This window comes from Scyliorhinus canicula, chromosome 13 (genome assembly GCF_902713615.1).
Source record: "Scyliorhinus canicula chromosome 13, sScyCan1.1, whole genome shotgun sequence".
NCBI lineage: Eukaryota > Metazoa > Chordata > Chondrichthyes > Carcharhiniformes > Scyliorhinidae > Scyliorhinus > Scyliorhinus canicula.
Window position 1 is genome coordinate 155,813,944 of NC_052158.1, and position 23,399 is coordinate 155,837,342.

Consider the following 23,399-nt stretch of genomic DNA (forward strand, 5'->3'; position numbering starts at 1 on the left):
AGTGATTAGTGGGATCCGCAGGGATCTGTACTGGGACCCCAACTGTTCACATTATAGATCGATGATTTGGATGAGGGAACTAAATGTATTATCTCTAAATTTACAGATTATACAGTGTTGGGTGGGAGGGTGAGCTGTGAGGAGGATGCAGAGATGCTTCAGCGGGATTTGGACAGGCTGTGTAAGTGAGCATATACATGGCAGATGCGGTATAATGTGGATAAATGTGGGGTTATCCGCTTCGGTAACAAAAATAGGGAGGCAGATTATTATTTGAATGGGTGAATATTGAGAGAGGCGGATAGTCAGAGAGACATTGGTGTCCTTGTGCATCAGTCACTGAAAGTAAGCACGCAGGTGCAGCAGGCAGTAAAGAAGGCAAATTGTATGTTGGTCTTCATAGCGAGAGGATTTGATTATAGGAATAGGGATATTTTACTGTAATTCTATGGGGCATTGGTGAGGCCATACCTGGCAGTTTTGGTGTCTTTTTCTGAGGAAGGATGTTCATGCTGTGGAGGAAATGCAGTGAAGGTTTACCAGGATGGTTCCTGGGATGGCGTACCAGCCTCCCCGGACAGGCGCCGGAATGTGGCGACTAGGGGCTTTTCACAGTAACTTCATTGAAGCCTACTCGTGACAATAAGCGATTTTCATTTCATGGCGGGACTGTCATATGAGGGGGGAATAAATTTGTAAAGATTATATTAATTAAAGTTTAGAAGAGTGAGGGGGAATCTCAAAGAAACTTAGAAAATTCTAACAGGATTAGACAGGGTAGATTCAGAAAGAATATTCCTGATGGTGGGGGAGACAAGAACTCAGGGACATAGTCAGAGATCGTGGCGCCATTGATCTCAGAATAATCTTGCAACCCCCTACCCCAACCCCCAATCACTGGCTTAGCTCCCCCCCCCCCACCCCCCAATGAACCACTAGCAAGTCTCTTCCACCCCCCCCCCCCCCCGCAAGTGAGAAAAGCCCCATTATGGGCTCGCCAAATGTCACCTCCCCAGTCCTTCAGGCCCCTCCCATTGCAGACCCGCCTTTCAGTCCCTCCCTCATAGCCCCACTTCGGGCCCCGGCCCTTTGCACAGCCAACCTGGTGCCCTGGACTCTGAGGGGGAATTAAGGGGGTACGTACCTCTCTGCACTTACCTTCAGGGTACCGAGTGGGATCCTTCAGGGGAGGTGGGGGTCATGGGAGGCTTAAGCTGTCCTAGAGAAGTTCAGGTCGAGGGTCTTTCCTGTGATGGGGGGTTGTGTGGCAGGTCTTTTCTCTGTGGCTTTGAATATAGTTTAACTGTGTTTCTGCATGTAAAGTTGTAATTTAAAGTCTTCCCTCTGATGTGTTGAAACCCTTTGCTGTCTCTCCCAGCATGTCAAGTTCAAAGATGTCAGAGCAAGCTGAAAGTGTTCCCTTTAATGTGTTGGAAACCTTTGAAGTCTTTTTTTCACAGTCAATTTCATTGTTGCGTTCCTATTTAACTTTTTAAAGCCCCAGGCAATGCTGAGAAGCCTAAAAGCTTTGAACTGCATTGTTTGCATTCAATTTCATGGTCCATTACCTTTTACAAGTCTCAATTGACAGGTTCAGGTTATTGCAAAGGAGGAATTCATGTTGTTTGTTTTTATGGCTCTTCACGGTCCATTAACCCTCTTTTGAGCACCTGGTCTTCCTAAGAAGGCCTTCACAACAAAGAGACTGCCTCTTCAAAATAACTGTGGTTCGTATTAGGCTTCAACGAGTTTCAAGAGGGAACACTTTCACCACCGACAACCACCTTCTTTTGTGCGAGGTATGACTCCAACCATTAGAATTTCCTCTTCACCCCACCCAATTACTGTTATGGCAGTAATTGGATTGATTGGATTTGTGTTGCATTTTGTGGACAGGACACCCTTGGGAAATTTTCCACTTTGCTTTTGGGTAGATGTCAGTGCTATAGCTATACCAGAACGATTGGCTAGGAGTGTGGATGGTTCTACAACACCTGTCTACAGCACTGCAGCTACAATGTTGTTGGGACCCATAGCCTCTGTTGTATCCAGTGCCTTCAGTCATTTTTTGATATCTTGTGAACTGAATCTAGTTGGCTGAAGATTGGCATCTGTAATGCTGGGGACCTCAGAAGGAACCTGAGCTGCAATCCACTCAGTACTACTGGCTGAAGATGGTTGTAAATTATTCTGCCTTGTCTTTTGAACTGATGTGCAGGAACACGCAATCACTGGGACGGGAACGTTTGCAACATCCCCTCCTCCTGTTTAATTGTCCACAACCATTCAAGACAGGATATGTCCAGATTGCAGAATTCTGTTCTAATCTGTTGTTTGTGGAATCACTTAGCTCAGTCTATAGCAAGTGGCTTCTACTGATTGCTATTCATATAGTCCTGTGTTGTAGCTTTGTTGGGTTGTCACCTCATGTAGGTATGCCTGGTGCTGTGCCTTACATGCTCGGCCATCTTCTCCATCAACCCCGAGTGGAAGTTAAGGATCTCACATCACCTACCTGCAGTGGTGTGGTCATAAGACGGCCCCGTGTGAGCTGATGGTGTTGATCCACTGATGTGTTTCCAGTCAAAATTATCTGTCTTGGATTGCGTCCAACTACACAGGTCAACATCAAAATTACAGTCCAACACACAACCTGTTGATTTAATAAAGAATATTAGTTTGCATCTTTTGCAAACTGACATAATTGATAAATCGAAGCAGATGTTCAAAACCAAACTATTCAATATTACATGAAAGTGACTTAGGGAAAAACTAGATTGGAATCAATTTGATAATTCTCCATTGTGATCAACGTAAAGATTTCAGATATATTGTATTATATGTATTTGGTGCAGTAAGGGTTAAAAGTCTGGCTTAGGGCCTGTATGTGACTGCTGCAGTAATAGTTTTTAAAATCCTGGTTTTAAAAATCCTGGTTTGAGAGACAGCCAGGCTTTTTGGCTTTGGACGTGCAATTAAAGCATCATAAAAATCATCATTCATTCCAATCATGTATATTGTTTACCTGAAGTTGGACTAATGGAATTTTGTTTATATAAAGGTTCCCTGGGGATAGATCATTTAAGGAATTGTGTTTGGCCTTAATAAGAAGATGTGGTTACCAGGCACTCAAGCAGTCAGGTGTTGAGTTTCAGTTTCTGGAAAAAAGTTTAGATTGGGGATGTGAATAGACAAGCCACTTTCTGCTTAGGAATGTTAGGAGTTAAACAGTAGTTTGGCATAGGCAAGAATCTGCAAGCTCGTTCCTGAAGGATCTCTCTCTCTCTCAAAGCGGTTTATCCAAGACATCTCTTTGCAGCAAGTATTCTTGAGTTGGCTAACTGTATTTAAAAGTGGGTTTTGACCTGAAATGGGTTTTGCTTGCGTGGAGATAGAAGATAGCAGTTAGGAGTGTTTCATTGTCATTCTTAAGGATTGTTTAATAGGTAATTGTAAGCTCATACACCATATCCATATTTCTACATGCATTCAGTCCTGGAGCAAAGTATCCTTTCCTCACAGTCTTACAAATTAAATAAAATATTGGTGTTTCTGTAGGTATCCTAGCAACTGTTAGGGTCTGGTCCAGGATCGTAATACCACACTTTCTTTCAAAGGTTCTTTCTATCTGTATGCCTATATGGATGGGGAAATAAAATAGAACAGATCTAGCAAAGACCCTTGGTATCAACTTACTTTTCTCAATATGGTCACTCCCTGCTGGCTCCAAGAGTAGCACCAACTGTTTCAATGGGCTGAAGCAGAAGATTCACAGCAAGCCCTGCACTCATTGTGCAGCTGCATGATGCACCAAATGAGATAGCCTGATCATTCTGTTTGACATTTTCCTCTTTTTCCTCTCATAGGCTTTACATTTTGAAAGAAATCCGTGAATCTAACAATGTGCCTGTCACTTACTTCCGTGCCCTCAGCATCAGCACGCTGAAGAATATAATTTGTGAGTGTAATAATGTGAATCACAATTTGCCATTGAGGAGAATAAATTGCAGGCGGCAGAATGCAAAGATCCTCATGTTGGGGCAAGTTCAAAACCCACGCTGCATGACAACCAGGGATTGGGCCTGTCTTCATATTCAAGCTGATAATGCAGGAATAAAATGCATTTGCTATTTCCGTTGATGTCACCATAAGTAGCTTCCTCCAAAAACAAGTTTCCAACAATTAATTTCATTTTCATTTCATGCTGTCGCTGGCACCATGGAGCCTGTGGATACCCTGTTACAGACTTTATCACAGGGCTTCCCAAAGTGTGTGTGTGTGTGTGTGTGTGTGGGGGGGGGGGGGGGGGGGGGGAGGGGTGTTGTCATGAAATGGGACGACAGGGTTGTGAGCTCCAAGGCACCAAGGCTGCTGCGTATCTCCTTGGACAATCCCTGGTTGTCATGCAGCATGGGCTTTGAACTTGCCCTAACATGAGGATCTTTGCATTCTGCCACCTGCAATTTATGAATGTTAACGCCCTTTAAATGTTAAAAACAATGGGCATGGAATAAATCTGAATTCTATTCCTAAAGAGTCATTGAAAAGGTAGTTGTTTTAAAATCCCTCAGGATTAAACATCCTGCCCCTCCTCACCAGCCCCCACCACCTTCTCTCTCTCCCCCCTCCCCCCCCCTCCCCCATTCCTTCATCTGCTCCCACAGATGAAGGGGTCACGGTAATTCTCAAGCCTTGAATGGGGTCACAGTGGGTCTGAGAAACACTGCTTTCTCAGATTGGACAAACTGAGTGTACATCTGGAAACAACAATAACAGCAAACCTTACCCACGTTGGAAACTGCTCTTCTGCTGCATTGGTCACTCAGTTCAGAGCCCAGACCTGGAGGTGTGGCAAAAAAATGACACAAGGCAGCTTTTCAAAAAGATGGGGCATTGCCTCCATCATGTGGTCGGAGGTGGGCATGTTCACTGGTGATTGTGAAGTGTTCGGCGTCATTTGTTACTCTTCGAATGTTGGAGCAGCCCATGTCCATGTGCAGTGGGACCTGAATGGCATTTAGGCTTGGTGGGTAGCAGGTGGCATTCTCGCCGGGTGCCGAGCAACGACCATTTCCAGCAAGGGAGAATCTAACCATTCAATGGCATTGTCATAGCTGGATCCCCGCCATCAACATTTTGTACGTTGCAGCACTTTAAGTGAATATCCATGCATTCTTATCTCTGTGATAAGGGTTTCTGTCTTTCCTAACCTTTCAGGCAGTAAGTACCAGGTTCCTTGTGACAAAAATCCTCAACTCTCCTCTAGCCCAACATGCTAGGAAATAATTAAACTATCATAAATGTATTAAATGCATTTATAAAAGGAATTAATTAAATTAATATGAATTTATGAAAAGGGAGTATAACCAACATTCATGCAATTGGAGTTAAAGGCACCACTAACAGCATGTTTCCAACATTCAACATTTCACCATTGAACCTTCACCACACAAGCTTATATCAGTAAGATGCATTTCCCAGACGAGCCTTGTACTCCTCGCCAACCTAAGTGAGCAAAATGTTGCCGTGCAATTGTTTATTGTAGAAGGAGCACAGCGAGGCAAGGATTAGGTGCGGCCTCTGGGAAGAACTGGGGAGGGCAGACACCCTGCCTGCGAACCATGCACCAATCTGGATCCAGAGAGCATCGGAGTCTAAACAATGTTTTGCCTACGTGACTGTCTGTTTATAAAGGTGCCAATAATGGTAGGCTGGCACTCGCCGGTCCCTCCAGTGTAGACGATCGTGCTGTACCCAGGTCTTCTGAAATCATCACCACTGTTTCTCATATCAACTGTAGACCCAATACAAGAAAAAAAAGACTTGCACTTATAGCACATTTATCGTTACTGCCAGACATCTTAAGGCAATTGAAGTGCAGTCGCTGTTGCAATGTAGGTTGAGAGAACGACCTTACTGGATCACCCGGAGGAAGCATGGTTTCGGACTCTCTCTGTCAACGGTTTGGAGTGTTTACTGGAAAGGGCCATGGAAGGATATTAAGTGTTGGGAAGGTGGGATGGTGGGAAGATGCCAGTTCAGAGTGCAGGAAGGGTATGCTCTCAACGCGGAGCTCTTTGGAAAATGGGAGCCAGTGGGTGGCAGGGGAAACGCATCACTGGAGGCGATCCTTGACGTCAGAATCCCAGCCCAATTTTCCTGGCCAAAGGCAACCTTCTCTGGCTTCCTAGCTTGTCTTCTTCCTGTGGGCCTGCAGGCCTTGGACCAGCAGCCTGCCTTGCCGACTGTCCGGCCATGCTTGGCAGCACATCTTGACCGTTTAGCCCCGGGGATGGTGCCAGGAGGTGCCATCGTGGTGGCTGCTGTCTTCTCCCGGCTGGCACGCCAATCAGCCTGGCATGGGCCACTGGCTTCCCAGCAGGGTGGGTGGCGGGTTGGCTCCATGTCTCCTGCAAAGTAGCCTGGTTTTGGGGGGGTGTGGGGGGTCGCCACATTATTCTGACCCACTGGGCTCTGGGAGTCCAGCCCTTGCCCTGAGGGGCCCGAGGACGGGATCTGGAACATTCCTCTCAGCTCCTTGGAGAGTGGCGGCCGGCCGGCCCAGGGAGGCCGGGAAGGGACCCCGTCCCCCGGGAGGGAGCGGGAGCCCCACGGAGCGGGGGGGGGGAGGCCCCGCGCGGGGGGGCTCGCGCTCCACTCTGCGCCCAACCGACCAACGGCCACAGCTCGCGGCAGCGCGGGAGGCGGGATGGGGGGAGGGGGCGGGGCGAGTGGAAGAGAGGGCGGGGGGGGGTGGGGAAAGGGGGCGGGGTGAGAAGGGGCAGGGTGACTGGAAAGGGAGGAGGGCTGGTGGGGAAGGGGGGTGGGACGTAAGGGGATGAAGGGGCGGGGTGAGAGGTGAGGGGGCGGGGTGAGAGGTGAGGGGGCGGGGTGAGTGGGGAAGGGGCAGGGCTGGTGGTGGGGAAGGGGGCGGGGTGAGGTGGTGGGGAAGGGGCAGGGCTGGTGGGGAAGGGGGTGGGGTGAGGGAAAGGGGCAGGGCTGGTGGGGAAGGGGGTGGGGTGAGGGAAAGGGGCAGGGCTGGTGGGGAAGGGGGTGGGGTGAGTAGGGAAGGGGATGGGGTGAGTTGGGAAGGGGATGGGGTGAGTTGGGAAGGGGATGGGGCGTGTGGTGAGAGGGGAAGGGGTTGGGTGTATGGGGAAGGGGGTGGGGTGAATGGGGAAGGGGGTGGGTGAGGGGAAAAGAGTGGGGTGGGTGGGGAAAGGGGGTGGGGTGAGAGGGGAAGAGGTTGGGTGAGAGGGGAAGGGGCGGGGTGAGAGGGAAGGGGCGGGGTGAGAGGGGAAGGGGCGGGGTGAGAGGGGAAGGGGTTGGGTGTATGGGGAAGGGGCGGGGTGAATGGGGAAGGGGGTGGGTGAATGGGGAAGGGTGGGTGAGAGGGGAAGGGGCGGGGTGAGAGGGGAAGGGGCGGGGTGAGAGGGGAAGGGGTTGTGTTTATGGGGAAGGGGTGGGGTGAAGGGGGTGGGTGAGAGGGGAAGGGGCGGGGTGAGAGAGGAAGGGGCGGGGTGAGAGGGGAAGGGGTTGGGTTTATGGGGAAGGGGCGGGGTGAATGGGGAAGGGGGTGGGTGAATGGGGAAGGGGGTGGGTGAGAGGGGAAGGGGCGGGGTGAGAGGGGAAGGGGTGGGGTGAGGGAAAAGGGGGCAGTGCGAGGAGGAAAGGGGGCAGTGCGAGGAGGAAAGGGGGCAGTGCGAGGAGGAAGGGGGCAGTGCGAGGAGGAAGGGGGCAGTGCGAGGAGGAAAGGGGCAGTGCGAGGAGGAAAGGGGCAGTGCGAGGAGGAAGGGGGCAGTGCGAGGAGGAAGGGGGCAGTGCGAGAAGGAAGGGGGCAGTGCGAGGAGGAAAGGGGGCAGTGCGAGGAGGAAGGGGGCAGTGCGAGGAGGAAGGGGGCAGTGCGAGGAGGAAAGGGGCAGTGCGAGGAGGAAAGGGGCAGTGCGAGGAGGAAGGGGGCAGTGCGAGGAGGAAGGGGGCAGTGCGAGGAGGAAGGGGGCAGTGCGAGAAGGAAGGGGGCAGTGCGAGGAGGAAAGGGGGCAGTGCGAGGAGGAAAGGGGGCAGTGCGAGGAGGAAGGGGGCAGTGCGAAGAGGGAGGGGGGCAGTGCGAGGAGGAAAGGGGGCAGTGCGAGGAGGAAGGGGGCAGTGCGAGGAGGAAGGGGGCAGTGCGAGGAGGAAAGGGGGCAGTGCGAGGAGGAAGGGGGTAGTGCGAGGAGGAAGGGGGGGGTAGTGCGAGGAGGAAGGGGGCAGTGCGAGGAGGAAGGGGGCAGTGCGAGGAGGAAAGGGGGCAGTGCGAGGAGGAAGGGGGCAGTGCGAGGAGGAAGGGGGCAGTGCGAGGAGGAAAGGGGGCAGTGCGAGGAGGAAGGGGGTAGTGCGAGGAGGAAGGGGGGGTAGTGCGAGGAGGAAGGGGGCAGTGCGAGGAGGAAGGGGGCAGTGCGAGGAGGAAAGGGGGCAGTGCGAGGAGGAAGGGGGAAGTGCGAGGAGGAAGGGGGCAGTGCGAGGAGGAAGGGGGCAGTGCGAGGAGGAAGGGGGCAGTGCGAGGAGGAAGGGGGCAGTGCGAGGAGGAAGGGGGGGTAGTGCGAGGAGGAAGGGGGCAGTGCGAGGAGGAAGGGGGCAGTGCGAGGAGGAAAGGGGGCAGTGCGAGGAGGAAGGGGGCAGTGCGAGGAGGAAGGGGGCAGTGCGAGGAGGAAGGGGGCAGTGCGAGGAGGAAAGGGGGCAGTGGGAGGAGGAAGAGGGTAAGGTGAGTGGGGAAGGTGCATGGTGATTATGGTAGTGAGCAATGTGAGCGGTGGGGGCAGGGTGATGGGGAAGGGGTGAATTGAGAGAGAGGGAGTTGGGTGAGGGGGAAGAGTATGTTGCAAGACTGGTGTGAGAGAAATGGGTTTTGGTTTGTGGGCACTGGCACCAATACTGGGGAAAATGGGAGTTGTACCATTGGGACGGCTGACATCTGAATCCTGCTGGGGTCAGCGTTCTTGCAACCCACATAACTAGGAAAGAGGGCTTTAAACTAAACAGAGACATGTGTTGTTCTGGAGAGAGTATATATAGGCTTACAAAGCAAAATAATTTGGCAGCATTGCAAGGCAGCTACTTAGGTGATGGTACCTGGAGTGTCACAGTAAGGGGCCGAGTGTGCGGAAATTAAAAAGAACGGAAGCAAAGGGGGGAAATGTTTTTTTTAAAAAGCTCTTTCCTTAAATGGACACAAAATAACGCAGTGGTTAGCAATCCCGGACCCGGGTCACTGTCCGTGTGGAGTTTGCACATTCTCCCGGTGTCTGCACGGGTTTCACCCCCACAACCCAAAGATGTGCTGGTTAGGTGGATTGGTGACACCAAATTGCCCCTTAATTGGAAAAGAAAAAATAAGTGGGTGCTCTAGCTTCATATTAAAAAAAACAAAATAAATGAATTAATAAATTAAGGTTGATGGATATGATCTAATAGCCATTACAGAGATGTGGTTACAAGGAGATTAAAGCTGGCAACTAAGTATTCAGGGGTATGTAATTTTAGTAAGTACAGACAGGAAGGAAAGGGTGGTTTTGTAACTTTGTTAGTACGAAATGGAATAAGTACAAGAGAAATGATCTTGGTCCAGAGGATGTAGAATCCATAATCCATATTTAGTGGAGATAAGAAATAACAAGGGGAAGACGACACTGGTGGGAGTAGTCTATAGGCCCCTTAACAGTAGCTGTGGACAATGGAGATAATGGGGGCATTTACAAAAGGCATTGCATTAATCATGATTGACTTTAATCTTCGTGTGGATGAGGAAAATCAAAGTGGTAGCCACGAAAAAGAATTCATTGAGTGTATTCAGGAATGTTTTCTTGAACAATGTGTTGTGGATCAGGCTATTTTGGATCTGGTAATGTGTAATCAAGCAGGATGAGTAAACAATCTCAGAGTAAACGATCCCCCAGGAAACAGTGATCATAACATGGGAGAACATTTTATTTGAGATGAGAACTTGGGTTGGAAACAACTATGCTAATCTATGCTAAGGGTAATTAAAAAAAATGAAATGAGAGTAGAGTTGGCTGGAGTGGATTGGGAACGGAGTTTAGCAGAAAAGAGTATTGGCCATGACTCACAACAAAGATATATACCAGTGAGGAAGAAAGATTCTCAGAAGGAGATTAATCAACCATGGTTAACGAAACAAACCCCAGACCCGAGTCACTATCCATGTGGAGTTTGCGAATTCTCCCATGTCTGAATGGGTCTCACCCCCACAAGCCAAAGATGTGCAGGGTAGTTGGATTGGCCACCCTAAATTGCTCCTTGATTGGGAAAAGAAATGGGTACTTTAAATTTGTAAAGATTTAAAAATTAAACAAGATAAGGATAGTATTAAACTGAAAGAAAAACATACAATGTTGCAAAGAGTAGTTGGGAAAGTTTTAAAAAGCAACAAAAGCTGATCAAAAATAAATAAAGAGGGAGAAGATAAACTATGAGGGTATACTATTAAGTAATATAAAAACAGATGGTAAAAGCTCTGAATATGTAAAAAGGAAGAGAAAGGTTAAAGTGAACACAGGCCCCTGAGAGAATGAGACTGAGGAAATAATAACCAAGAAATGGCAGAGGAGTTAAATACATACTTAATAGTGATCTTTATTGTCACAAGTAGGCTTACATTAACATTGCAAAGAAATTACTGTGAAAAGCCCCTAGTCGCCACACTCCAGCGCCTGTTCAGGTACACTGAGGGAGAATTCAGAATGTCCAAATTACCTAACAGCACGTGTTTCAGGACTTGTGGGAGGAAACTGGAGCACCCGGAAGAAACCCACGCAGACATGGGGAGAACGTGCAGACTCCGCACAGACAGTGACCCAAGCCGGGAATCAAACCCGGGACCCTGGAACTGTGATGCAACAGTGCTAACCACTGTGCTACCGCGCCGCCCGTACCTGTACCTAACGGGTTGAATCCTCGGATATTAAAGGAAGTAGCTACAATGAAAGTCGAGGCACTGGTGGTAATATTCCAAGAATCTTGAAATTAGGGGAAAGTCCCAGAAGACTGGAAACCTTTCAATGTAATACCCTCATTCAAAAATGGAGGGAAAAAAAGGTAATTATAGGCTAGTTAGTCATTGGGTGGCACAGTGTTTAGCATTGGTGCTCACAGCGCCAGAGACTCGGGAGTGTTTCATTTGTACGTTCTCTGCGTGGGTTTCCTCCGGGTGCTCCAGTTTCCTCCACGGTCCAAAGATGTGCAGGTTAGGTATATTAGCCATGCTAAATTGCCCCTTAGTGTCCAAAGGCTAGGTGGGGTTGCAGGGATAGGGCAGGGGAGTGGGCCTAGGTTGATGCAGATTCAACGGCACAAATGGCCTCCTTCTGCACAGTCGGGATTCTGTGATTCTATGAAATGTTAGAGTCCACGATGAAGGATGTAATAGCAGACCTTTTAAAAATACGTAATATAGTCCAGCAGAGCCAGCATGGCTTAATGAAGAGAAAATCATACCTGGCAAATTCAAGTCCAAAGATGTGCAGGTTAGGTGGATTGCCAAGTTAAATAGCCCTTCATGTCCAACAGGTTAGGTGGGCTTACTTGATTATGGGGATAGGGTGGAGGCGGGACCAGTGCAGACTCGATGGGTCAAATGGCCTTCTTCTGCACTGTAAATTCTATGAGGGTGTGATGAGCAGTATAGATGAAGGGGAATCAGTAAAGTGGATTTCCAAAAAGTGTTTGATGGGGCACCACACAAAAGGCTACTTGATAAGATAAGAACCCATGGTGTTGGAGATAGTATATTACCTTGGATAAAGGGTTGATTTAACTAATAGAAAACAGAGTTGGGATAAGAGGGGCATTTTCAAGATGGAAACCTGTAATTAGTGGAGTGCCGCAGGGATCCGTGCTGGGGCCACAATTATTTACAAAATATATTAATGACTTGGACGAGGGAAGTGAATGTATGATTACCAAGTTTGCAGAGGACACAAAGATAAGGGGGAAGACAAGTCATGGAGTTACAGAGTCGTACAGCACAGAAAAGGCCTTTTGGCCCATTGAGTCTGCACCATCAACAACTACCCCAAACCTTGCGCTGATCCCACTTACCAGCAGTCGTCCCATATCCTTCAATGTGATGGTGTTTCAAGTGCTCACCCAAGTCTAAGTGGTGAAGACCCCGCAAAGAGGGATATAGACATGTTAAGTGAATGGGCAAAAAACTTGGCAGATGGTATATAACATAGGAAAATGTGGTTATTCACTTTGGTGGGAAAAATAAAGGAGCTGAGTATTATCTGAATGGAGAAAGACTGCAGAAAACCGCAGCACGGGGATTTGGCGATCTTCATGCATAAATTACAAAACACTGGCATGCAAGTTCAGCAGGTAATAGGGAAGGCAAATGGAATGTTGGCTTTTATTTCAAAGGGAGTGGGGTATTAAAATAGGGAAGTCTTGCAAAAACTGTACAAGGCAATACATATACTGGCATTGAGAGGCAGTTCACTTGGTTGATCCCAGGTATAGAGATTTTCTTATGAGGAGAGTTTGAGTAGGTTGGGCTGTGCGGATTGGAGTTGGATGAGAGGTGACCTTATTAAGACATCTTGGATCCTCAGGGCGTTTGATGGGGTAGATGCTGAGAGGATGTTTCTCTTATGGGAGAGTCTAGGACCAGAGGGCGTAATCTCAGAGTAAGGGATCGCCCATTTAAGACAGATGATGAGGAATTCTTTCAGAGGGTAGTGAATCTGTGGCTGGGTCGTTAAGGATGTTCAAGGCTGAGATCGACAGATTTTTAATCAGTAAGGGAATCAAGGGTTGTGGGGATAAGGCAGGAAAGTGGAATTGAGGATTATCATATCAGATCAGTCATGATCTCGTTGAATGGTGGAGCAGATTTAATGGCCAAATGGTCCGATTTCTGCTCCTATGCCTTGTAGTCTCAGAGGGGTTTGAGGTATAATTCCCAGGTTTGATCACAATCTAATGTGCGAGGCACGCATGCAAGAAAGGATTTCACAATGACAACAAGGTCGGGGTCAGATACATCAACATCAACTTCAACCCTTAACAACTTTTACAGATGCACCATAGAAAGCATCCTATCGGGTTGCATCACAGCCTGGTATGGCAACTGCTCGGCCCAGGACCGCAAGGAACTTCAGAGAGTCGTGAACACCGCCCAGTCCATCACACAACCCTGCCTCCCATCCATGGACTCCATCTACACCTCCCGCTGCCAGGGGAAAGCGGGCAGCATAATCAAGGATCCCTCCCACCCGGCTTACTCACTTTTCCAACTTCTTCCATCGGGCAGGAGATACAGAAGTCTGAGAACACGCACCAACAGACTCAAAAACAGCTTCTTCCCCACTGTCACCAGACTCCTAAATGACCCTCTTATTGACTGACCTCATTAACACTACACCCTGTATGCTTCATCCGATGCCAATGCTTATGTAGTTACATTGTATATCTTGTGTTGCCCTATTATGTATTTTCTTGAATTTTGTTTAATTCCCTTTTCTTCCCATGTACTGAATGATCTGTTGAGCTGCTCGCAGAAAAATACTTTTCACTGTACCTCGGTACACGTGACAATAAACAAATCCAATCCAATCCAATCCAATCAAACACCCTGCCAGCATTCACTGTCAAACTTCAAACATAATGAACAACTACTTGGTGTGTAATAATTTTAGGAGGAAAGTTGGAAGAGTGTATATGTGTAGTGAGAGATCGAAGATGTTATCCCAGTTTTATAAGAAAGCACTTGGGATCAGGTTGACTGATTCCACTGCAACTGGCGAGTAGTGTTGCAGAGAGACTAAAAATGAACCAAAATTAGAGCCTTTATTTAAATCTTACCACTTTCACAGCCTCCTCGCCTGACAGCTACATTATCAATTGCTGTGTCGCCATATTCAGTCTGTCCACGGATTGCCTCGAAGATTACCTACAATATTAACAAATTTAAGAATCTACTCAACATGATGATTCATAACACAAATTACCCATATCCAAATGATGTGACATTGCGATGTGCCGACTCAGCACTAATGTACTGCTTCATCACAAGAAGAGATACAAGATCCACTTGTTTCCTTTTCCCATTTTCTTTGCTTTTCCTTCCAAAGGCATCAAGTCCTGACTGGACAGCCAAGTCTTCTTGATACTGATCCCTTTCTCCTGGGATTTATTCAATTCTGAGCCTTGACAGTTAATGTCAGCAAGCTAGTTATTCCCCTTATTTGTGGAAAGATGTAGTGGCATTGGAGGCAGTTCAGAGAGGGTTCACTAGATTGATTCCAGAGATGAGGGGCGCGATTCTCCGCTCCCCACGCCGGGTCGGAGAATCGCGGGAGGGCCCCCCGACAAATTTCACGCCCCCCTGATTCACCCCCCCCCCCCCCCCCCCCCCCCCCCCCCCCCCTCCACCAACTCGGAAGAATCGCCGCTCGCCGTTTTATACGGCGAACGCCGATTCTCCGACCCGGATGGGCCGAGCGGCCTGCCATTCGCGGCCGTTTCACGACAGCGGCAAACACACCTGGTCGCTGCCGTCGTGAAACGGGAGTGACGAGCCAGTTTGGGGCTTGTAGGTGGCCTAGCAAGGAAAGAGCACCACGACTGTGCTCGGGAGGGGACAGGCCCGCGATCGGTGCCCACCGATCATTGGTCCGGCGTCCAAATCGGACGCACTATTTCCCCTCCGCCTCCCCGCAAGATCAAGCCGCCCTGTCTTGCGGGGCGGCTGAGGGGAAAGATGGACACCGTGCATGCGCGGGTTCGAGCCATCAGCGTCATGACGTTAGCCGCGCATGCGCGGGTTGGAGCCGGCCAACCCACGCATGCGTGGCTGACGTCATTAGGCGGCCGGCCACATCATTCTTGGCGCGATGCCCCCGCGGCCGAGAGTTACGGAGCGCCGCTCCTAGCCCCGCCGGGAGGGGAGAATAGGGGGCAAGGAGCGGCCTCCAAGGCCGTTGTGTAACTGAGGCCATAATCAGATCGGCCATGATCTTATCAAATAATAATAATCTGTATTATTGTCACAAGTAGGCTTACATAATAATAATCTTTATTATTGCCACAAGAAGGCTTACATTAACACTGCAATGAAGTTACTGTGAAAATCCCCTCGTCGCCTCACTCCGGCGCCTGTTCGGGTACAGAGGGAGAATTCAGAACGTCCAATTCACCTAACAGCACGTCTTTCGGGACTTGTGGGAGCACCTGGAGGAAACCCACGCAGACACGGGGAGAACATGCAGACTCCGCACAGACAGTAACCCAAGCCGCAAATCAAAACTTTCGGGACTTGTGGGAGGAAACCGGAGCACCCGGAGGAAACCCACACAGACACGGGGAGAACGTGCAGACTCCGCACAGACAGTGACCCAAGCCGGGAATTAAATCTGGTGCCCTAGCGTTGTGAGGCAACAATGCCAACCACCGTGCTACCATGCCCAGTCCTGCTCCAAATTAGTGTTGTGTTCTTGTGTTGTCCTCAGTTGTAGGCAACTCAGAAGGAACGTAACTAGAGATTCTGGGAGCTGGTGGGCAGGTGATAGGCTCTTTTGCGTGTCTCAGTGGAAATTACATGATGAGAAACAAAGTATTTCATATAATTCTTGAGTAAATAAGTGAACCTGTTACAACGCCCATGAAACTTATATTACTTTGAAGCTTGAGTAATTAAATCACCTGTATGTTGGATTTTGTTGGAAAATCAACTGTCTTTGAGGCATATATCCAGGAGGAACCCTGACTGCCTCTTTTATTCCACACTTGTGCTTCAGTTGTATATTCTTTAACCAGAACCTTCAGTTCATTCTGTTCTTCAGTCCCCAGCATGTGGTACCAGAAATCGATGCATATTTCCCCAGACACGCTGATTTCCTCACTTTCCAATCTAATGAATCCAGATGGACCAAAATTGCTGGCTTCCTGATAAATGAAGTAGCCACCTGGGTATTTAGGTACAGCAATAAAAAAAAAGGTTCAATGCAACTTTTAAAAATCACGGCGTCATCATATTTCTACCAGTCAGTTTGCCTTTGAGACTGAAAATCACGAGTTCAAGCTCCAATCCTGGCCTTGAGTATATAATCTAAACTGACAGTTCACTGCAGTCCTGAAGGTTGTGGATTCAGATCTTGCTGCAGATACTTGAATCCATAATCCAGATTGCATCTCAGGTGCAGTAATGAGAGAACGCTGCACATGGAGGTGTCGTCTTTCAGATTGGGAAAGGAAAGAAAGACTTGAACGTCTATGACGCCTTTTGTAACTACAGCATGTTCCCCAAGCATTTCAGAGCCAATGAGTTTTTAAGGGCAGCACGGTAGCATTGTGGATAGCACAATGGCTTCACAGCTCCAGGGTCCCAGGTTCGATTCCGGCTTGGGTCACTGTCTGTGCGGAGTCTGCACATCCTCCCCGTGTCTGCGTGGGTTTCCTCCGGGTGCTCCGGTTTCCTCCCACAGTCCAAAGATGTGCAGGTTAGGTGGATTGGCCGTGCTAAATTGCCCTTAGTGTCCAAAAATGCCCTTAGTGTTGGGTGGGGTTAGTGGGTTATTGGGATAGGAGGAGGTGTTGACCTTGGGTAGGGTGCTCTTTCCAAGAGCCGGTGCAGATTCGATGGGCCGAATGGCCTCCTTCTGCACTGTAAATGCTATGAGTTACTTTTGAATTGTGGTCATCGCTTTCCTCTTCGTTTTCATCCTTCTAGGTGAAGGTGACCATGATCATGACCTGTGGTGTTTCTAATGTCCTAATGTAGGAATAGCAACAATCGATTTGGGGAGGTAGTGGCATTGTGGTATTGTCATTGGACTAGTAACCCAGAATCCCAGGGTAATGCTCTGTGAACCGATTTCAAATTCCACCATGGCAGACGATGAAACTTGAATTTGATTAAAAATAAAAATCTGAAATGAAATTTCAAATGGTGACCATGAAACCATTGTTAATTGTCACAAAACCTATCTGGTTTACTAATGTCCTTTGGGGGAAGGAAATCTGCCGTCCTTACCCGGTCTGGCCTGCATGTGACTCCAGGTCCACAGCAATGTGGTTGACACTTAAATGTCCTCAGGGATGGGCAATAAATGCTGGCCCAGCCAGCGACACCCACAACCCATGAACAAATAAAAGAAAAACAGCAAGCTCTCACGCACAGCAATATAAGAACGACCAGAATATCTAAAACTGGTTCTCTTGGGCACAAGGTCACGAACGGGCATCTTTCGAATGTATTTCCTTTCCAATTTCCCCAGAAAATGACTACAAGCAAATGGTTCTATATATTTTTATAAAAACAATTTCAGTGATTTAAAAGGAGGTTACTTGTAGGTCGGGCTGTGATTTAAAAATGGGTATTTTTTTGAGACCAATTCATTTTCAGTCGTGTTAATCTGACTGCACCAAATTACTACCCTTAAATGTCATTAAAAATGGGGCGAAATTCTCCGCTCCCACGAAAAATCGGGAGGCCGCTCCTCTCACCTTATTCACCCCCACCCGGGGGGCTACGAGCGGCGCTCCGTAACTCTCGGCTGCCAGTTGGCGCGCCGAGAGTGACGCGATGGCAGCGCCTATGTGACGTCAGCCGCGCATGCGCAGGTTGGCCGGCTCCAACTCGCGCATGCGCGGCTGACGTCACGATGGCTCAAACCCACGCATGCGCGGTTGCCATCTTCCCTCTGCTGCCCCGCAAGACGTGGCGGCTTGATCGTGCGGGACGGCGGAGGGGAAAGAGCGCGTCCCTTTGAGACGCCGGCCCGACAATCGGTGGGCACCGATCGCGGGCCAGTCCCCTCCCGAGCACGGCCGTGGTGCTCACTCCCCACTCCGCCCCGCACAAGCTTCAATCTAGCTTTTGGCGCCATGTTCACGACGGCAGCGACCAGGTGTGGTTGCCGCCGTCGTGAACCGGTCGCGAACGGTAGGCCGCTCGGCCCATGCGGGTCGGAGAATCGCCGGTCGCCGTGAAAAACGGCGAACGGCGATTCATCCGAGCGGGGGGTGGGAGAATCGCGGGGGGCACCAGGGGGGGGCGTGTCATGAGTCGCCCGGCCCTCCCGCAATTCTCCCACCCGGCGTGGGGAGCGGAGAATTCCACCCATGATGTTTGAAAACACTGCCTGACAGCATTGGTTCATGGCAGATTTTGCATTTGGTGATATGCAAATTCACTGTCACTCCTGCTGCCAAATAGTTGCATGTGTGCATGTGTGCACTCTGTTGCAGCCGCTGGCCCCAAGCGGAACTGACCCTGACCCTTTTCAGATCAACGGCAGGAACATCGTTTTTACACAAATCTCAACTCTTGCACAAACCCAGCTAGTAATTTGATAGTTAATGGGGTCCTTAATCGCAGAGTCATTGTCTAGACGCCCATATTGGGCAATGATTTTGTAAATTTAATATTTGATTATTTATTTACTTTCAATTCAAAGCACTGGACAATGGTGGTGAATAAAGGGCTTTGTTGCAGGTGCAAGAATTATAAAGAGTGAACAGGGCCTTCCCAAGAGTGCCCAGCTGCTGAAAAATACATTAATTTGCAGAACATTGTAAGCGTCAATAAAGAATGCAAGGTGGACGAAGCCCACACATTTTGATACTTTTCAGACTTTTTGACAGCGTCGAATAAGTTCCTAATAAAAAAGCAATATTCCAATGCATTTCTGCTGAGAATTATAATGACTAACAATTCAGAACAGTCAGTCCTAACACAATTGTTAAGCATTGCTGAAAAAAAGAGACATGCTGTCAAAGCTTTATGTCTTGACTTGTCAGGGCAGATTCACAAGAATACCAATTCTAAAGGGGACAACAATTTATACTGCATGAAAAGAGAGTGTTGATTGGTTGGCAAGTGAATTCTGATTGGCAGAAGCATTGTCATGGAAAATGCATCGGGGAACAGTTAATTGCCAAGCTCAAAGGAAAACTCAAGGACAAAATACTTCCCAAAACAAGTGAAATCCTGAGCACAAGCATATGGCAAAATGCACCCAAAGCAGAATTTCCACCCTCCAGCGCTTATGGTATGTTATTCATGTGAAATGAAATGAAAATCGCTTATTGTCACAATTAGGCTTCAAATGAAGTTACTGGGAAAAGCCCCTAGTCGCCGCATTCCTGCGCCTGTTTGGGGAGGCTAGTACGGGAATTGAATCGTGCTGCTGGCCTGCCTAGGTCTGCTTTAAAAGCCAGCTCTTTAGCCCTGTGCTATGTGCTGACCGGAGCTGAAGAGTTTTCCACATGAATTATTTTAATTGTATTTAATGCCAGCGCTTTGCTTGGCTGACAACATTGTCCAAAACAGATTTTTAGATTCATAAATATATAATCAAATCCTTTATTGCTGATCATGCTTCAGCTGTTGCTTTGGCATTTTGACAACCTAACAACAACAACTTGCATCTATATATAGCACTTTAATCATAGTAAACATCCCAAAACACGTCACAGTAGTAATATCAATCAAATTTGATACAGAACCACAGACAGAGATATTGGGATATGTGTCCAAAATCTCCGTCAAAGCGGTAAAGTGGGAAAGGAGGGATGAGAGGTGGAAAGGCTGAGGGAGGCAAATCCACAATTTAGGGCCGAACTCAAGATCTCAGTATTGAGGAATCTCACCTCCATTTGGGTAGTCTCCATCAGGGCCAGTTCCCAGTGTCGGCGTAGCGTGCTTGTTTCTTATCCAGTTTCCATTGTCACCTTCACAAGTCTGGATCCAGCCACAAAATGGCTTTGAGTTGTTATTGAAATCACATCTTGTGATGTAGTCTGGAGCAAAGATATTAAAATAAGCAATTTTTATTTTTCAAAAACATCTAGAGACTGGCGGATCACAATCGGAGTGAATCAAATGGAGGACTGCAATTTATTGAGATATATACAAATAGCAATAAAAAAAATGCAGTGCTGGTAATCTGAAACCAAAACAGAAAAAGTCCTGAAAACACTGAGTTGGTCAGGGAGAAGCTGTATGTCCAGTGCATGCAGCCACTTATCACATAGAGTAAACTGAATTAACTGGACACTGGCACCTATAACAGTGTAAACCTCAGGAGGAGGCTGACAAACATTGTCTGCTTGGCACTTTTGTGAAGAAAATTGTTTTTCAAAATGTTTCTGGGGTCTATTGTAGTATTATGTAAAGCAGGATTCTGGGGCATGTGTGCGTGTATGCATGTGTGTACAACTAAGTTAGTTAAGTTAGGGATGAAGTGTCTGCACAGTTGAGGACATCAAAAGAGTCATGTGTGAAAAGCAGGCATTTGAAGTGAATGTGGCTGAGTCGGATGTTCTACAGAGAGACACAACTTGGGTGGAAATTTGCATTAGGAGATAACTGAGGATTTAAATTTTTAGTTGTTGAATTTCAAAGCGAGCTGAGAAGGACTTTGCAACTTAGAAAAGGTCATGAATAAATAAGGCAATGTTACTAAATTTTATTTTACCTGGAAGTTGTGGCCATAAGGAGAACATAAAAGATTTTTTTATATCGTGGGAAAGGTAAATTTCAATGGGAAATATGAAAGAGAAAAACATACTTATAGAGAGGTTGAAAGCTGAGCTCGATGTAGCCATGTACAATATCCTGAAAAGAGTGCTCTGTGCTGGGACAGGGTTTTGAACAAGTTAATTGAGCAGCCTTCAGCGAGCCCAGGAAGTGTAGAGTTTTTCCAGAAAGCAGGGCTTTGGTTTAAAGTCTTCAATTTTAATGGTGAGTGGAAGACGGAGAGAAAGAGAGAGGGCGGGATTCTCCGACCCCCCCCCCCCCCCTCCCCCGACCCCCGCTGGGTTGGAGAATCACCGGGGGAACGGCGTGAATCCCGCCCCGCCACTCCGACGTCGGCTGCCGCATTCTCCGGCACCGGTTTTTGGGTGGGGGCAGGGATCGCGCCGCGCTGGTCTTGGGCCGTTGGCAGCGGGCCCCCCGGTGATTCTCCGGGCCCCAATGGGCCGAGCAGCTGCCCGTTTCCGGCCAGACCCAGGTCCGTACCGGAGGGACCTGGCTTAGAGGACGGCCTGCGTAGTCCTCGGTGGGGGGGGGGGGGGCGCGGAAGGATCTGGCCCCAGGGAGGGCCCCCATGTGGCCCACCAATCTGCGGGCGGGCCTGTGCCATGGGGGCACTCTTTCCCTCCGCGCCGGCCTCTGTAAAGCTCCACCATGGTGGGCGCGGAGAAGAAACCCCATGCTCATGCACAGGAAACACGCCAGCGGTTCTGCGCATGTGCCAGAAAACGCTGGCACTCCTGCGCATGCACCAACTTGCGCCCGCCGGCGGAGGCCCTTCGGCGTGGGTTGGCGCAGCGCCAACCACTCCTGCAGCGGCCTAGCTCCCGGAGGTGCGGAGGATTCCGCACCTTCTAGGCCGACCGATGCCGGAGTGGTTCACCCCACTCCTTGGCACCGGTATGGCCCACCCTGCCGATTGTGGGAGAATCCCGCCCAGAGACTCTGTCAAATACCTCCCTGAGAGCAACAGTGGGTCGTGCATCATAGTAATGTTATTTTATAGATTAAATATCTGTATGGACTGTTGCCTAAATGGCTGTTTATATATGAGTCAAACCAAATCAGGATCTTTTAGGAATATGCTCTGTAAGAATAATTTTAACTGTGTAAACGTAATCATTACATAGAATTTACAGTGCAGAAGGAGGCCATTCGGCCCATCGAGTCTGCACTGGCTCTTGGAAAGAGCACCCTACCCCCTATCCAAGGTCAACACCTCCACCCTATTCCCATTACCCAGTAACCCCACCCAACACTAAGGGCAATTTTGGACACTAAGGGCAATTTAGCATGGCCAATCCACCTAACCCGCACATCTTTGGACTGTGGGAGGAAACCGGAGCACCCGGAGGAAACCCATGCAGACACGGGGAGGATGTGCAGACTCCACACAGACAGTGACCCAAACCGGAATAGAACCTGGGACCCTGGACCCTGGAGCTGTGAAGCCATTGTGCTATCCACAAGGCTACCGTGCTGCCCACTGCCCACATCATGTGTGTTTAGGTTTTCTTTTCTTAATAAGTGTTTTCATTTTAACATTTAAAATCTCCAAACATGTTATTGGAATTAGTGACTTCTGACTTCAGGACACATATTTCCTTGTGGTAAAATTCAAATAGAAAACAATTGTGATCGTTTGCCATGTATCCCCTTTTAGATTTGGCCCACATGAAAACAGAAAGAGAACATTCTAGAATAATACTGCAGATCAGTAAGCAACACACCCAAAAATTTCACTTTTCGATGATGGTAAGGCTGCAGTGCATTTCCCAAATTTTCTGCTTTAATTCATGGATCTGTCTATCCTGCAGCTGTACGAAAAGAACATACCTGCATCGGGAATCCAGATGTTTAAACTCCTTTGTGTATGTGATGGATCCTCCTCACTGCATGTTTCAAAAAAAATGAGTATACATCAATGAATTAAAACGTTGGAGCATTTTCAACAAATAATAATTAAAACTAAATATGATCAAAACAGTCCACGAGGAACTGAGACCTCACAGTATATTTTTATAAAATATAAGGATACGCTCATTGCTGTTTCTGAAGTTTTAAAACTGAGGAAAGACCTTAAAAATGGCAGAATCTATGTCTGTGACCCCTGAACAAAGAAGTCAGTTGGTAGTTTTAGGAAAGCTCACACCCGTTATCTCTGAGGAGCCACTAATGACCCCCCCCCCCCCCCCCCCCAGTCGCCGTACAGCCCAATTTTGAAGAGAACGACACAACGGCAATGTGACATAGACCTCTGTCTTGTGGGACAAGTCATATTGCCTCGCTAAACTGAAAAGATCAGTCTGTTGTATTCTATCTAACTAGCAACCTCAAAGTCAAGGAACTCAACTCTGGGGACTACGTGGCCCTCATCTACACTGTTTTTTTTCTGAAAATTCTACACCAATGCTCACAAGACTGATTCATCTATGTATGTCTATCTCATTGGATGAAGTCAACACTACGGGAAAATTGAATTATCCAGAATCGGATTTGAAACTACTGACCTCCATTAAGAAATACCTCATTGGACATTGGTTCTGGACCTTGGATTTCATGTGTGTCAATGTTTATGTAATGACTTAGGCCAGGCCTTTGAGATTGGCCAATTAGAATATGAGTTCCCTGATTAGTGGCCCAATCAGGGAACCCCTTTCTGTGTATATAACAGGGAGTGTCAGATCCTGTGCACTCCCGGTGTAGACAGCAGAATGAATGGCCATGGTTGGTCAACTGTTGGGTCTGTAAATAAAAGGAATTTTGGTGACGGGACCTCTGCCTCCGTGGACTTATTACAGTGGCGACGAGGAAAACGGAACAACCCGAAGAAACCGGCTCGTCAGCAGCTGCTGCATATTGAGGG

General features: G+C 48.3%; 1 protein-coding gene across 1 annotated transcript in view; it reads right to left on the bottom strand.

The window, feature by feature from the left end:
- LOC119975669 (IgGFc-binding protein-like) overlaps window positions 1-23,399 on the bottom strand; it is a 140,148-nt gene that overhangs the window by 91,935 nt on the left and 24,814 nt on the right. The window contains 5 exon segments of the mRNA XM_038815451.1: window positions 2,516-2,653; window positions 13,858-13,945; window positions 15,697-15,959; window positions 19,648-19,797; window positions 22,370-22,425. Of these exon segments, the coding sequence (XP_038671379.1) occupies window positions 2,516-2,653; window positions 13,858-13,945; window positions 15,697-15,959; window positions 19,648-19,797; window positions 22,370-22,425 (695 nt within the window).